We start from the raw sequence: 15,572 nt of genomic DNA, 5'->3' as shown, positions 1-15,572 counted from the left end.
TCTGACTCGAGGTCAGCCCCGCATCAGGGCCGGCTGCCCACGCTGCTCTGCCCCGGCGACTTGGCCCTTCTCCTTTGTTTTGTGGGATTGACGCCGCAGCTAATCCTGTCCTCAGCACACGATCCCAAAGTATTTCAAGTATTCTAAACACAAATTCCCAGGGCCGGGCTATGGATCCAGAATCCGTAGCAAAGTAAAGAATGTCCACTTAGAAGTCTGGACGGTCTGTTGGCGTTTCCAGAGGGGGCTCCATCCACCAATCCCATCCATCGGTCCGGAGACCAAAAGGGATTAATATCCATCCTCATCCTCCACGTCGCAGCCGTAATCTGTAATCACAAACGGGAAGAAAAGGGATTAGGAACGCCACCAGCAGCCCCGGTCCGTACTTGGAACCGCAACTTAATGCAGAGATCAATCTTTTTCCTGCCTAGCATGTGAAGGGGGCAGGGAGCTTCAGAAGAAGCATCGAGAAACGCGGTCCAAAGGAGTACTTTAAAACGCAGCGGGACAGTAACATTTCTGCAGAGTGCAAGACATCAAGTACATCAAGTATTCCTAGGTACGCTGAACACATTAAAGCAATCAAGCGGCAGATTGAGTATCGGAGATGAACACACTAGCTGGGGTTCTAAATTAATGATAATTAAGTGCCGTCAAGTCGCAACCGACTCACGGCGACCCCTCCTGGGGTTCCATCATTTTAATGGATTGCTCTTGTCGTTACAGGATACAAGGCGGCAGGTGCCTGCCCCAAGGAGCTTACAATGTCAAATTTGCCACAAGGGACGTGGAAGTGGGGATGAACAAGGGAAGATGCGTCCGAGTCGCAGCCGTCCTACGGCAGCCCAGCAGGGTTTTCAAGGCAAGAGACTAACAGAGGTGGTCGGCCTTTGCCTGCTTCTGCATAGCAACCCCAGCCTTCCTTGGTGGTGTCCCATCCAAACACTAACTATGGCTGACCCTGCTTAGCTTTCAAGCTCTGACCAGCTCAGGCTAGTCTGGGCCTATTCAGGCTGCTTCCCCTTTTCTCTCCACCCCTTTTAGAAGAAGAAGGGTTGGTTTTTATACCCCACTTTTTCTCTACCTTGAGGAGTCTCAAACCGGCTTACAATCACCTTCCCTCCCCTGCCCCCAACAGGTACCTTGTGAGGTAGGTGGGGCTGAGTTCAGAGAGCACTGTGACTAGCCCAAGGTCACCCAGCAGGCTTCATATGTAGGAGGGGAGGGGCTGTGGCTCAGTGGTAGAGCATCCGCTTGGCATGCAGAAGGTCCCAGGTTCAATCCCCGGCCTCTCCAGTTAAAGGGACTAGGCAAGTAGGTGACGTGAAAGACCTCTGCCTGAGACCCTGGAGAGCCGCTGCCGGTCTGAGTAGACAATACTGACTTTGATGGACCAATGGTCTGATTCTGTGTAATGTAGCTTTGTGAATGTTTACGTTTGGATGTTTCATGAATGTGCCCTGATCGTACGGCTGTAATCTGTTAGATCTCTGCTTGATGGATCTTTGCTTTGGTGGCTCATCTAACAGTAGAACAGGCTTCCTCAGGAGGTGGTAGAGTCTCCTTCCCTGGAGGTTTTTAAGCAGAGGCTAGATGGCCATCTGTCAGAATCAGCAAAGCTGTTTCTATTACCTTAGACAGATCATGGGGGGTGGGGGGCTGGAAGATTTGCATCGCTGCTTGGCTCTCATGGCCCTTTCTAGCATGCCCAGGGTAGTGCCAGTCGTCACTTTGGGGTCAGGAAACAATTTTCCTCCAGGCCAGATTGGCCAGGGATCCTGGAGGGTTTTTTTTCTCTCTCTAACAGAGCAGTTCCTCAGTGGAACAGACTTCCTCAAGAGGTGGTGAGCTCTCCTTCCCTGGAGGTTTTTAAGAAGCAATCTGTCAGCAATGCTTATTCTATGAACTTAGGCAGGTCATGAGAGGGAAGGCATCTTGGCCATCTTCTGGGCATGGAGTAGGGGTCACTGGGGGTGCGGGGGGGAGGTAGTTGTGAATTTCCTGCATTGTGCAGGGGGTTGGACTAGATGACCCTGGTGGTTCCTGTTGGATTAAACACTGGAGCCTAATTTGATTGACAGAAGATTCTGTGCTCCTGTAGAACCACCCCCTCCCTTCTGGTGACAGTTACTTGTAACCGATGCTGCCAACTGTCATTCAGATTCAGTCAGTGTCTCACTCTAAGTATCCCTCTGTGTTAGGTCTCTATGAAGACGTAACAATGTTTCAGTTAATATGAGTAGAAAAGGGCAAGAGTCCAGTAGCACCTTAAAGACTAACAAAAATATTTTCTGGTAGGGTATGAGCTTTCGTGAGCCACAGCTCACTTCTTCAGATACTAGTATCTGAAGATGTGAGCTGTGGCTCACGAAAGCTCATACCCTACCAGAAAATATTTTTGTTAGTCTTTAAGGTGCTACTGGACTCTTGCCCTTTTCTACTACTGCAGACAGACTAACACGGCTACCCACTGTGAGTTAATATGAGGTAATAGTAAAGGTAAAGGTCCCCTGTGCAAGCACCGGGTCATTCCTGACCCATGGGGTGACGTCACATCCCGACGTTTACTAGGCAGACTTTGTTTACGGGGTGGTTTGCCAGTGCCTTCCCCAAGAGGTAATAGTAGAAACCTCTTATGGAAAACGTTGTTTATTTGAAGGACTTTTATTAAATAAAGTTTTCTTCCATTTTCATACGTGTGCTATTCATATTCCTCCACATAGTTTTTTTTGGCTGTTTTGAACTCTGCTGCTTCATACAGGTGGAATATCCTGCAACAAGTGAGTGCTGGGATATTGCCCCACATAAAGGATTGGATTCATTTCCATTTCCCCCCCTACAATTCCTTCCAACTTTATGATTCAGTTCCTCGGCGGAGATACTAATCTCCAGAGGCGGGTTTTTAACCTTGGCTCGAGCTTGCTTTTGGCCCTTTCTGTATTTCCCCCTCTGCTTCTGGAATGATGGCTCTGGCCTACAGCTAGGACACATAAAATACACTAACTGGTTTAGCCAGAACAGCAAGACCCTCTGGCAAGTTTCCAAAGGGCAGGAGTTTCAAGGCAGCCTCTTTTAGAAGCAGGCGAGGAGGTCAGTCGGTTCTTCCCATAATGTAATCAAGCGATGATGACTTAGGGCTTGCTGAAATGGCAGCTTCCTACACTCCCAGCAAGATACACGCCCCCCCCCCCCACGCCGCCACCTGTGCTCGGAAGCACAATTGGCTAAAAGCAGGAAAGGCCTGCAACCGGGTGGGGTGGAAGGGTCCACACACCCACCCAGCTGCCGCTTCCCATGTGTGGCCATGCCGCGGCCCACACACACAGCCTGTGACTCATCACATCTGCCGGCGCGGAGAAACCAGGGATTTGTGGGGTTACCAGGAAGCGATGGAGCTCGCCGATGAGACGTGTAGATGTAGACAAGCTGGAACGTGTCCAGAGGAGGGCAACAAAGATGGTGAAGGGTCTGGAGACCAAGTCCTATGAGGAAAGGTTGAAGGAGCTGGGTATGTTTAGCCTAAAGAGTAGAAGACTGAGAGGGGATATGATAACCATCTTCAAGTACTTGAACGGCTGTCATATAGAGGAGGGTGCCGAGTTGTTTTCTATTGCCCCAGAAGGTCGGACCAGAACCAACGGGTTGAAATTAGATCAAAAGAGTTTCCATCTAGACATTAGGAAGAATTTTCTAACAGTTAGAGCGGTTCCTCAGTGGAACAGGCTTCCTCGGGAGGTGGTAAGCACTCCTTCCCTGGAGGTTTTTAAGAAGAGGCTATATGGCTATCTGTCAGCAATGCTGATTCTATGACCTTAAGGAGATGAGAGGGAGGGCCTCTTGGCCATCTTCTGGGCATGGAGTAGGGGTCACTTAAGGGAGAATCAAACAGGCTTACAATCACCTTCCCTTCCCCTCCCCTCAACAGACACCCTGTGAGGTAGGTGGGGCTGAGAGAGTGTGACCGGCCCAAGGTCACCCAGCTGGCTTCATGTGGAGGAGTGGGGAAACAAATCCAGATCACCAGATGAGCCTCCGCCGCTCATGTGGAGGAGTGGGGAATTAAACCCAGTTCTCCAGATCACTGCTCCAAACCACCACTTTTAACCACTACACCATGCCGGTTCTCTATGTTGGCAGCTGCTTCCAAAAGACATTTTTTAAAATCTGCACAGCCAATGCAAAGTCCAATGGCCTTGCCGGGCAAAAGCCCCATCCAGTTAAAAAAAAAATGGCAAGCACCAGGAAAAGTGCCGGTGGGTGCCATGGCACCCAAAGGCACCATGTTGGGGACCCCTGATCTAGTACATTTTTGCCACATCCTTCCTCCCAGGGGTCAGGAAGGAATTTTCCTAAAGGCCAGATTGGCCAGGGATTCTGGACGTTTTTTGCATCGCAACAGCCTGATAAGGTAGATTAGTCTGAGGGAGAGAGAGTATGTGCTGGGCCCAAGGTCACCCAGCAAGCTTCATGGCAGAGTGGGGATTTGAACCCTGGTCTCCCAAATCTTAGTGCACCACTCTAACCACTACACCACTCAGCCTCTCCAGCAGCTCCCACAGATGCAGGTGAGTTGTCCAGGAGGTATCTCACAAACCCTTCTTCAGGGGAGGGGCCGTGGCTCAGTGGTAGAACATCTGCTTGGCATGCAAGAGGTCCCGAGTTCAATCCCCGGCATCCCCAGTTAAAGGGACTAGGCATGTAGGTGATGTGAAAGACCTCCACCTGAGACCCTGGAGAGCCGCTGCCAGTCTGAGTAGACAATACTGACTTTAATGGAATAAGGTTCTGATTCAGTATAAGGCAGCTTCATGTGTTCATGTGTGGTATAGTGGTTAAGAGCGGTGGACTCTAATCTGGAGAACTGAGTTCAATCCCCTCTTCCTCCACATGAGCAGTGGATTCTAATCTGGAGAGCCAGGTTGGTTTCCCTGCTCCTCCACTTGAAGCCTGCTGGGTGACCTTGAGCCAGTCACAGTTCTCTCCGAACTCTCTCAGCCCCACCTACCTCACAAGGTGTCTGTTGCGGGGAGAGGAAGAGAAGGAGATTGTAAGCCAGTTTGATTCTCCTTAAAAGGTAGAGAAAGTCGGCATATAAAAACCAATTCGGCTTTGTCAAGGTTGCGATCTAGCACGTGGGAGAAGCCTTCCTCAGTTCATTTTCCCCTAATACAAATGCATCTGCCTAGTGCAGAAAGAGCGAACACTCTTCCATTCATCAGAAAGGTTTAAAAATAGTAACATTTGTAAGGGAGAGAGAGGGAGAAGAGTTAATGGTCTTTAACTAGTTTTGTGCAGTTTCCGCCATTATTATTATTATTACCCTCACCGCCACTATTATGCGTTTCCTTCAGCACCGACAGACACGCCCTCGACAGGAGCGGCTTGCCGGGAACGCAGCTCTAATCATATATGCTGTTGGGAAAGAGTTCCCTACGGTTTGAGTGATTACCTTCCACTCAAATCAAACCGGTCTGTTATGATTATTCTATAGGCCTTGCACAAAAGTTGAAAATCAACATCCGCCACCAAATTAAGGGTGTTCGAGACACTCGCGGAGTAAATAATCAACACTCCGGTATCAGCCTTTCCTCCCTGTGACTCTGTCGGGCCTCTCAATTAGTGGGTTCCGTGTCAACTCTTCGGCTATATGTGCATATTTCTGGCGTAATGAGACGCTTCGACGGTACGGCAGCAATGCGGCACGCCAACCGCAGAGCACGCTCTCGGCATCTTATTTATATGACGGCTTCAACCGCCGCCAATGTCCTTTCCAGAAGATGATCGCGAGCATTTTCATTCGACGTGCGTCTCATGAATCCAGTCCTCCGCGTGCTCGTTTTAACCCACCTGTCACAACTTTATACCGCCCTTCCTTCAAGAAGCTCAGGGTGATACCTGCGGTTCTTCCTCTGCCAATTTTAGACTCACAATAACCCTGCCAGTCTGAGTAGACTTTGCTGGGAGGGGCCGTGGCTCAGTGGCAGAGCATCTGCTTGGCATGCAGAAGGGCCCAGGTTCAATCCCCGGCCGCTCCAGGTAAGAACCAGGCAGTAGGTGATGTGAAAGACCTCTGCCTGAGACCCTGGAGAGCCATGGGCAGGGACTGTGGCTCAGTGGCAGAAGATCTGCTTGGCATGCAGAAGGTCCCGGGTTCAGTCCCCGGCATCTCCAGCTAAAAGGACCAGGTAGGAGGTGAAGTGAAAGACCTGAGACCTCGGAGAGCTGCTGCCAGTCAAAGTAGACAGTACTGGCCTTGATGGACCAAGGATCTGATTCAGTAGAAGGCAGCTTCACGTGTGTTCAGTGGACAAGTGGAGAGACGCAAAACCAACTTACTGGCTGCCACTGTCACACTCAGCATTTAGACAAGCCTTTCCTTACTGGGAGAGGAGTGGGAGAGAGACAGAGAGAGGATTGGTCTACTGGTGGATGATGTCACAATAACCCTCTTAACTGTGCGTTAAGACAGGTTTTTCCTTGTAGCAAATGGGAAGCAGAGGGGGGAGATTCATTTCCTGAGCAGTAAATGGGAAACCTCTGTTTCTTCAAGGAAAATATGGTGGAGAGATACTCGGCCACCGCCAATGTTCTTGGATCTCTATCTACCAGCAAAAAGGGGACTATTTTATCTTTAGTTATGGTGGCAGGTAATTTAATTAAAATAGGGGTAACCCTGTTTATTACTGTAGCAACCTCCCTGAAATCTGCATTGAGAGAAGTAGAGTGCAATGTAAATCATTCTACCTTTCTCATTTTATCTTCACAACAGTACTGTGGAATAGGTCAGACAGAGAGGGGGGGAGAGGGAGGGAGAGCATGTGAGCGTGCAGCTGGTCCAAGGTCATCCGGTGGAATTTCATGGCAGAATGGGGATTCGAACCTGGGGCTCTAGATTAGGGTTGCCAGCTCTGGGTTGGGGAATCCCTGGAGATTCTGGGGGTGGAACCTGGGGAGGGCAGAGTTTGGGGAGGGACCTCAGCAGGTTATAATGCCATAGATTCCACCCTCCAAAGCAGCCATGTTCTCCAGGGGAACTGATCTCTGTCATCTGGGGTGTAGTTGTAATTCCAAGAGATCTCCAAGCCACACCTGGAGATTGGTGACCCTAGCTGGCTAGGAGCCAAGCTCAGCCCCCCTCCCCTGTGTGACCCTGTGTAATAGTGGGAGATGTCCAGGTAGGGTTGCCAGCCTCCAGGTAATATGAACACATGAAGCTGCCTTATACTGAATCAGACCCTTGGTCCATCAAAGTCAGCATTGTCTACTCAGACCAGCAGCGGCTCTCCGGGGTCTCAGGCAGGGGTTTTTCACATCACCTACTTGCCCAGTCCCTTTAACTGGAGATGCCGGGGATTGAACCTGGAACCTTCTGTATGCCAAGCAGATGCTCTACCACTGAGCCACGGCCCCTCCCCATAGCTATTACAACTGATCTCTAGCCGATAAAAGATTAGTTCCCCTGGAGAAAATGGCCACTTTGGCAATTGGACTCTATGGCATTGAAGTCCCTCCCCTCCCTAAACCCCTCCCTCCTCGGGCTCCGCCCCAAAAACCTCCTGCCGGTTGCAAAGAGGGACCTAGCAACCCTATGCCAAGGTGCCACCTGTAGGGTGTTACCCCTACTCTATATCCAGGCCCACCCCTCTAACAGCTACACTATACTGGTTCTCCCTGTGGTAACTATGCAACACTTCTGCCCTTGACCATCAATCTTCTTTATAAAGAAAGCGACAAAAAGAGATACGCTGTGCAGGAAATACGTTTTTTTGCCTTGGGTCTTTCAAAAGCATGGAGCTGAGGCCTACCGTTTCCTCCCATTAGCTGAAGGGCGCTCACACAGTGGTCTTCCTCTTCTTCAACGTCCTCTTCTTCCACTTCCTCCTCGTGGTTGTAAGAGACCGGCCCGGACTCCACAAGGACATTTGCTGACTTTTCAGCGTCTGGAGCCTCCACTGGTGTATTCAGGACGACCGCCTACCAAGGAGAAAGCCATTAAAAGCATTTCTTGCCTCTCCCCGTTTCTCTTTTGCAATAGTCGGCCCTCACCCCCTCAAAGTTCTCTAGAGCAAGCCCACAGGTTTACAGCTACTTTGAAGATCCCTCGCTTTCTCCTGCTGAAGCTCAGGAATCCCAAAGCATGGCCAAATACTGAGTGAAGGAGAAGAAGAAGAGTTGGTTTTTATATGCCGACTTTCTCTACCACTTAAGGAAGAATCAAATCAGCTTATAAACTGCTTCCCTTCCCATCCCCACAACAGACACCCTGTGAGGTAGGTGGGGCTGAGAGTGTGTGACTAGCCCAAGGTCACCCAGCTGGCTTCTTGTGTAGGAGTGGGGAAACAAATCCGGTTCACCAGATTAGCCTCTGCCTCTCTTGTGGAGGAGTGGGGAATCAAACCCGGTTCTCCAGATCAGACTCCACCGTTCCAAACCACTGCTCTTAACCACTATACCACGCTGGCTCTCTTGAAATGAAATGAAAAGGTGCAGCGGTTAAGAGCGGCGGACTCTAATCTGGAGAAACGGGTTCAATTCCTCGCTCCTCCACATGAAGCCTGCTGGGTGACTTTGAGCAAGTCACAGTTCTCTCAGGAATCTCAGCTCACGTGGAGGCAGGCAATGGCAAACCACCTCTGGACGTGTCTTGCCTTGAAAACCTTACGGGGTCACCATAAGTCTGCTGTAACTTGCCGACAATTTACACACACACAAGAAAGAGTTATTGAAAAATGGAAGAATGTCTGCAAGAGCCTTTGGGGGAAACTTTTCAGTACTTCCTCACAGCAGGCCGGGCTTCACCCAAAACATATTAGATGCAGCCCAAGTCATCACTGTCATGTCAACACAAAAGGAAACTAAATGATGCGCATAAACCCCTAATGGGTTAGATAATATTTAGCTGCAATTAGAAAGAGCGTCAATAACTCATTAGGCAATTTTGCATCGAATGGCTTCATTAGGAGAGGGACACATAACCCCACAGTGGAGCACGTGCTTTGAATTCAAATGGGTCCGAACATGGCTGCCTTCAGCAAAAGGCTCTCGGGTAATGGGAGGGAAATGACCTCTGTCTCAGACCCTGGAGAATCGCTCCAGGCTGGACTAGACCAAACCCGGTTCAGCTGGCCAATGGCATAACACTGTCTATGCCAGCTTCAAGTGTCCTGTTATACAATTCTGTAGCATTTGGTAGGGGTGGTAACCAGCAGGTCTCAACTTGGGTTCTCTTCTACCACGTCTAACAACGTCTACATACTCAACGTTGGCAACTGGCGGGAGGGCTGGAGGTGAGGACATGCCATGTAATGTCGCCGAAGTCACTACTTCACTTCCAGGAAAAACCCAGAAGTGACAAAGGGTAGCTCTAGGAATCGCCAGAAACTATGGTAAAAGCATAGATTTTCGGGCAATTCCTAGTCTACCTATGTGATATAGTGATGTCAGTGGCTGCTGTTTTTTTTTTTTATTATTATTATTCTGCCGCTGCTTTGAGCAGCAGTGGGTAACAGGGCTTCCAACCATAGTAAGAGGCCTGGCAAACTAATGCATACTGCATAGGTGGGCAAATCATTCTCCCAGGGAGAAACCAAGGAACAGTTGCCCTCCATCCCTAAGTAGCCCTCCATCCCTAAGTAGGCCTCCCATTTACCCACCTGGAGTGAGGAATTACCTGCCCCAATTTCCCATCCCTCAGGAATTGAGGAGTGGGGGAACAAAATGGCCTCCACGCAGTGACACTCTAGGAATTTCCCCTAGTCTCTATGGTCTTTACCATAGACTGGGGGAGCTGGCTGAGAGCATCACCCAATGGGACATCACCTCCACATTAGCACCCCCCCAGGCACTGCCCCCAAATCTCCCAGCATGTGCTGAGGCAGTGTTGGGAACCCTATCTCTAAGTCAACTATGGCGCAACCACAAGACTCACTTCCCAGCAGAGACTGCAACATCCTATGGCTAGCGCACAAGGCACGTTCAATACCAATATGACATTACATAAGAATATAAGAGAGGCCATGCTGGATCAGACCAAGGCCCATCAAGTCCAGCAGTCTGTTCACACAGTGGCCAACCAGGTGCCGCTAGGAAGCCCACAAACAAGACGACTGCAGCAGCATTCTCCTGCCTGTGTTCCACAGCACCCAATACAATAGGCACGGTCCTCTGATATTGTAGAGAAAAGGAAGGAAGGAAGGAAGGAAGGAAGGAAGGAAGGAAGGAAGGAAGGAAGGAAGGAAGGAAGGAAGGAAGGAAGGAAGGAAGGAAGGAAGGAAGGAACATAAGGAAGGCCCTGCTGGATCAGACCAAGGTCCATCAAGTCCAGCAGTCTGTTCACACAGTGGCCAACCAGGTGCCTCTAGGAAACCCACAAACAAGACAGCTGCAGCAGCATTATCCTGCCTGTGTTCCAAAGCACCTAATATAAATAGGCATGCTGCTCTGATCCTGGAGACAATAGATATGCATCACGACTAGTATCCAATTTTACCAGTAGCCATGAATACCTCTCTGCTCCATGAACATGTCCATACCCCTGTTAAAGCCTTCCAGGTTGGCAGCCATCACCACATCCTGGGGCAGGGAGTTCCACAATTTAACTATGTATTGTATGACAAAATACTTCCTTTTATCTGTTTTGAATCCCTCACCCTCCTTTCTTCATTAGAAAGCCACAAAAGGTTTGAAACAAGTGGATAGGGAATTGTTATTGTTTTGCGTAATAACAGTGCTTCAAAGGCAGCCTACGAATTCCACAAGACCTTGCATGCACACATCCAGGTGGGTTTTCCATTTTCATTCCAGCACTGCCATCAAACCGATCCAATAAGGTCAGATTGGGGACAGTGGGGGAGTACTTATCCAAGGCTCTTCTCTCACTTCTGTGGAGGCAACTCTTAGCATTATTAGAATCCCAGTCTGGGAAGGAGAGAAGCATGAAATCAAGATTTCCGGGAAGAAGATTTCAGCATGTTCCCAAAAAGTGATGGGGAGCTTGTGCAAAAGCCAGAAGGCCAGGCTGTTCTGCTCCCAGAACCCCACCTTGTCCACAGGTAAGCTACAAAACTATCAAGAGCAGGCCCCAGGTAATCCTAACAGGTTAAGAGGACAGGAGCCTTTCCCTTTCATTTCACACCTTCATGTTGCTTTCCAGGAGTATCGCACAACTCGAGCGCTCCGATACACTACTGCAGGGAATTTAGGTATCAGAAGAAAGACGCGGCACAGCATCAGTCGAAAAAGCATCCAAATTTGTAGTAATTGTTATGCCCGGAGTTCTCCGTCGCCTCAAATGTTTTCACAGGAAAACGGTCAAATTTTAAGGAGCTACAATTGAACCATTATTTTAAAAAACTGCGCAACCCTAATTAAAGTGTGACCTTCTTCTAATTATCATGTCCGTTTCCCGACGGCCTCAGTTCTAAAAGTGTGCAGATTTTTCTAATGAGGGAAGGCATGAAAAGGGTGGAGGTGGAGGAATGTATTTCCCCTGGCACAAGACCGAGCTGGGGTTTTTTTTGGGGGGGGGGATATCAGGAGTATCTAATCATTTTCATATGAAGCTCTCAAAGACTTCTTTTAGTGGAAATTTCCAAATCGGTTTCTGCCGGACCAACCGAAGGAGAGGCTTGGCTTTTACATTGCAGAGATGAACGGGGGGGGGGGGGGGGAGGTGTCACTCGCGCACACCTAGCAGGAACGACGCCGCAAAGACAGGCAGCCGTCGATCAAGCTGACCGATGAACTTTCGAAATCGTGCCAGGCATCGCACAACAGCGCACACACATCTACCCTGAAAAATCTGAATGGGGCACATTTGGCAAATTAGCCACGTGTGTTTAAGATTGATATACATCTGCTTGTTCTATGGATCCAGGCGGCAATTATCATCAATAGAACGAGTGGGAGAAGAGTTCTTTTCATTCAGAGATATTTTTGGCAGTACACACATTCAGAATCCTGTGTAATTAAAAACTGTACGGCTACGAGGGACCGGCAGCCTTTGAGTAACACACTCTGGCCGAAGAAGCCCGAAGTCCCATGGGGCCCTTAAAAGTCAGGCTATGCAATCGAGGATGAAACATGGCAAAAGCACATGCATGGCAAAATGCTGCATATTTATTTGTTTTTTATTTAAAATATTCCTATGCTGCCTTTCCACCTCATTCAAGTTCCCCAAGGAAGCAAATATTAAAACGAAGAAGAAGAAGAAGAAGAAGAAGAAGAAGAAGAAGAAGAAGAGGAAGAGTTGTTTTTTATATGCTGACTTTCTCTACCACTTATGGGAGACTCAAACCAGCTTACAATCACCTTTCCCTTCCCCTCCCCAAAACAAACACCCTGTGAGGTAGGTGGGGCTGAGAGAGCTCTAACAGAGCTGTAACTTGCCCAAGGTCACCCAGCTGGCTTCATGTGTAGGAGAGGGGAAACAAATCCAGGTCACCCGATTAGCGTCCGCCACTCATGTGGAGGAGGGGGAAAATCAAACCCGGCTCTCAAGCCCCATCTGCTGAATACCCTAAAAGAAATCATATTGTGTGGCTGCTGAACAGATTCCAGATACTGCCCATCTAAAAAACAGAAAATACAATCATTGTCATCATCTGCTAGAGGTCTCAGTGGCTCTCCAATTCACATTAGGATGGAGCATCTCCAGCCATGCAGGTGAGACCAAATGTCTTTGAACAACATATTCAGCCACAAAAGTCCATCTTTATGTCTTGGGGGAAGCTGCACGATAAATCTTGTATCCCTCTTTAGATATAGGAAATACAACTACATTTGACCAAATACCATACCTCTTCCGTTGCAGCCTTTTTCGCTGGCTGTGTTGAAATCAATGGTCTTAACCTGGAGGAAAGGAGAAGTCAAGAAGTTAGAACCCTTGACATAAAGCCAAAGAGCACAGTCTGACGCAGCATACCTAGAAAGTATAAACCATCTTTTCTGAGTTAGCACTAAGGTTGCCAACCTCCAGGTGGGGCCTGGAGACCTCCCAGAATCACAACTGATCTCCAGACTACATAGATCTGTTCCCCTGGAGAAAATGGCTGCTTTGGAAGGTGGACTCTATGGCATTATACCCCGCTGAGGTCCCTCCTGCCCAAAAGTCCACCCTCCTCAGGCTCCAGGAATTTCCCAATCTAGTTAGCAGTCTTATTGCACCGAATCGGCGCATCTGAAAACAGTAACAAATAGATAGTGGAAACTGTCAAGCTCGGAGGAAAAAGGATCAGGAAACAGCCGCGGTCCAGAAAAGGACAATAATACATTGCAAAGAAAAACATAACAAAATATGCATTTCCTGTTTTGAATCCAATGCTGATTTCTCCACACCCATCTCTCCCCTGGACATCACAGACTTTTCTGCATACCACACCTAATCCCATCACGCCTGCTATTCACATTTACATACAGTTAACATTTACATACTAATGCTTGTCTGAATTCACTCTCTACTTAAAGACAGATGGATTCACATTCTAGCTGTATCTGAAGAAGTGAGATGTAGCTCACGAAAGCTCATACCCTGCCAGAAAATATTTTTGTTAGTCTTTAAGGTGCTACTGGACTCTTGCTCTTTTCTACTACAGCTAAACATGTGTAAATGAAAAATGCCTTGCGCCCTGCACCATAATTTATGTAATTGTCCTGAACTTGGGTTGCCAGCAGCCCGGAGAAAAAGCTACTTCTGCCCCTTCAACAGAGGCATATTGTGTGGAAATGGGCAGCTGAAGCTTTTCATGACTTGGCGGTAGATAAAGGGACATTTAGAGAACCACTCTTAACCACTACACCACGCTGGCTCTCATTTAAATTTACTTCATTTGTACCCTGCCTTTCTCCTCATTCTCCTCTCATCCATTTTATCCTCACAAGCATAGGGTTGCCAAGCTCCAGGTACTAGCTGGAGATCTCCCACTATTTCAACTGGATCTCCAGCCAATAGAGATCAGTTCACCTGGAGAAAATGGCCGCTTTGGCAATTGGACTCTGTGGCATTGAAGTCCCTCCCCAAACCCCACCCTCCTCAGGCCCCACCCCAAAAATCTCCAGGTATTTCCCAACCTGGATCTGGCAACCCTACACAAGAACCCTGTGAGGTAGTTTAGGCCGCATGTGTGTGACCGGCCCATGTTTACCCAGCAAGCTTCTGTGGCAGACTAGAGATTCAAACCTGGGTCTTCCAGATTCTAGTCTGACGCTCTAACCACTACACCACCTTGGCTCCTCAGAAATCACAGCTATACCCCACCCGCACAATAGCTTGAGGAGCAACACAATAAGAATTGGGCTTATTGGGAATATCGGATAAAACAGGCACCTCTGATTATTGTTAATTATTATTTTAAATGTATCCTGTTCTTTTCCTCGTAGGCTTAAAGTGACTTACTGTAATTATAATATACAGAAAATACTGCTGTAATAACCTCCTGTGCTATCGTCTTTTTCCATATTTGCAGCCCCAAGACGTCAGCTTGGCTAAAAAGCTCCTAAATTAGCCCCTGGAAAACACTTAAGAATGTTTGTAATATGTTTTAGAACCATGAAAAGAATAAGCGGTGTGCAGCCTCGTAATTACTTATTTGGCTGCCCCAGAATGTCGGGAGTACATCAGAACCTCCTTTTGAGTCTTCAGTAATGTGTATGCCAAGATCAGATGGCCGTTTCAGATAGTGAGCAATTGCAGCATGCCACTCAGTAGTAGTATGTATCCGGCAGCCGCATGAATTGTGCATAATGGACTATGGCACCAAGGCCTGCAACAAACCAAGGTGCCAACTTTGCCCTCATATAGATTCTACGAACATCATCTCTGGACCCACCAATGTCAGCCATACTATCTCAGGTTCATACTCCTGCTCATCTTCTAATGTGATTTATGCCATCACATGCCAACAATGCCCTTCCACAATCATGATCTGAAATCACCCCATGGTTTAGTAATGACCCAGTGCTTGCATAGGGGTCTACCTTTACCTTTGACCAAGTTCAAGAATCCTGAGTAGCAGGGCTGGAAATAGGGTTACCAGCTCTGGGTTGGGAAATACCCCGAGATTTTGGGGGTGGAGCCTGAGGAAGGAAAGTTTGGGGAGGGACTTCTATGGGGTATAATGCCATAGAGTCTACCTCCCAAAGCAGCCATTTTCTCCAGCTGAACCGATCTCTGTCTCCTGGAGATCAGTTGTAATCCCAGATCTCCAGCCACTACCTAAAGGTTGGCAACCCTAGCAGGAAATGTCTTAGGCCTTAGAGAAGCAACGCCAACTGGAATAGGGGATGCTGCGCTACGTAGAGCTTGAACCACGTTGCTTCAGGAGGCAGTGGTTCCAAGGGCCTCCACAGAAGATCTTGGAGCACTGAAAGGAACAGGCAGATAGGTGTGTATAATGTACAAACACAATGCAGTGTATGAATGTATGGTGGAACAGCTTCTACAAGGGATATCATTTGCTGAAATGTTTAATGTATGTAACGTATCACCTCTCTTTCTTTACCGTTATGTCCTCTAACTTTGCAGCCCCCTTTTCTTCATTATGGTATGAGAGAAGCTCAGAGAAAGGGAGTGG

The 15,572-nt window shown here is 48.4% G+C and overlaps 1 protein-coding gene across 1 annotated transcript in view; it reads right to left on the bottom strand.

Moving 5' to 3' along the window:
- Positions 1-275: 275 nt before the first annotated feature.
- Positions 276-15,572, bottom strand: part of BRF1 (BRF1 RNA polymerase III transcription initiation factor subunit) — a 237,084-nt gene continuing 221,787 nt past the window's right edge. The window contains exons 16-18 of the mRNA XM_056851232.1: positions 12,801-12,852; positions 7,809-7,977; positions 276-329 (exon numbers count right to left, since the gene is read on the bottom strand). Coding sequence (XP_056707210.1) covers positions 292-329; positions 7,809-7,977; positions 12,801-12,852 — 259 coding nt within the window. The 3' untranslated portion in view covers positions 276-291. The remainder of the gene's footprint in view (positions 330-7,808; positions 7,978-12,800; positions 12,853-15,572) is intronic.

Source organism: Euleptes europaea, chromosome 6, assembly GCF_029931775.1.
Source record: "Euleptes europaea isolate rEulEur1 chromosome 6, rEulEur1.hap1, whole genome shotgun sequence".
NCBI classification, from domain to species: domain Eukaryota; kingdom Metazoa; phylum Chordata; class Lepidosauria; order Squamata; family Sphaerodactylidae; genus Euleptes; species Euleptes europaea.
Note: the sequence above shows the minus strand (reverse complement) of the source record. Positions and strands in the feature narration are given on the sequence as shown.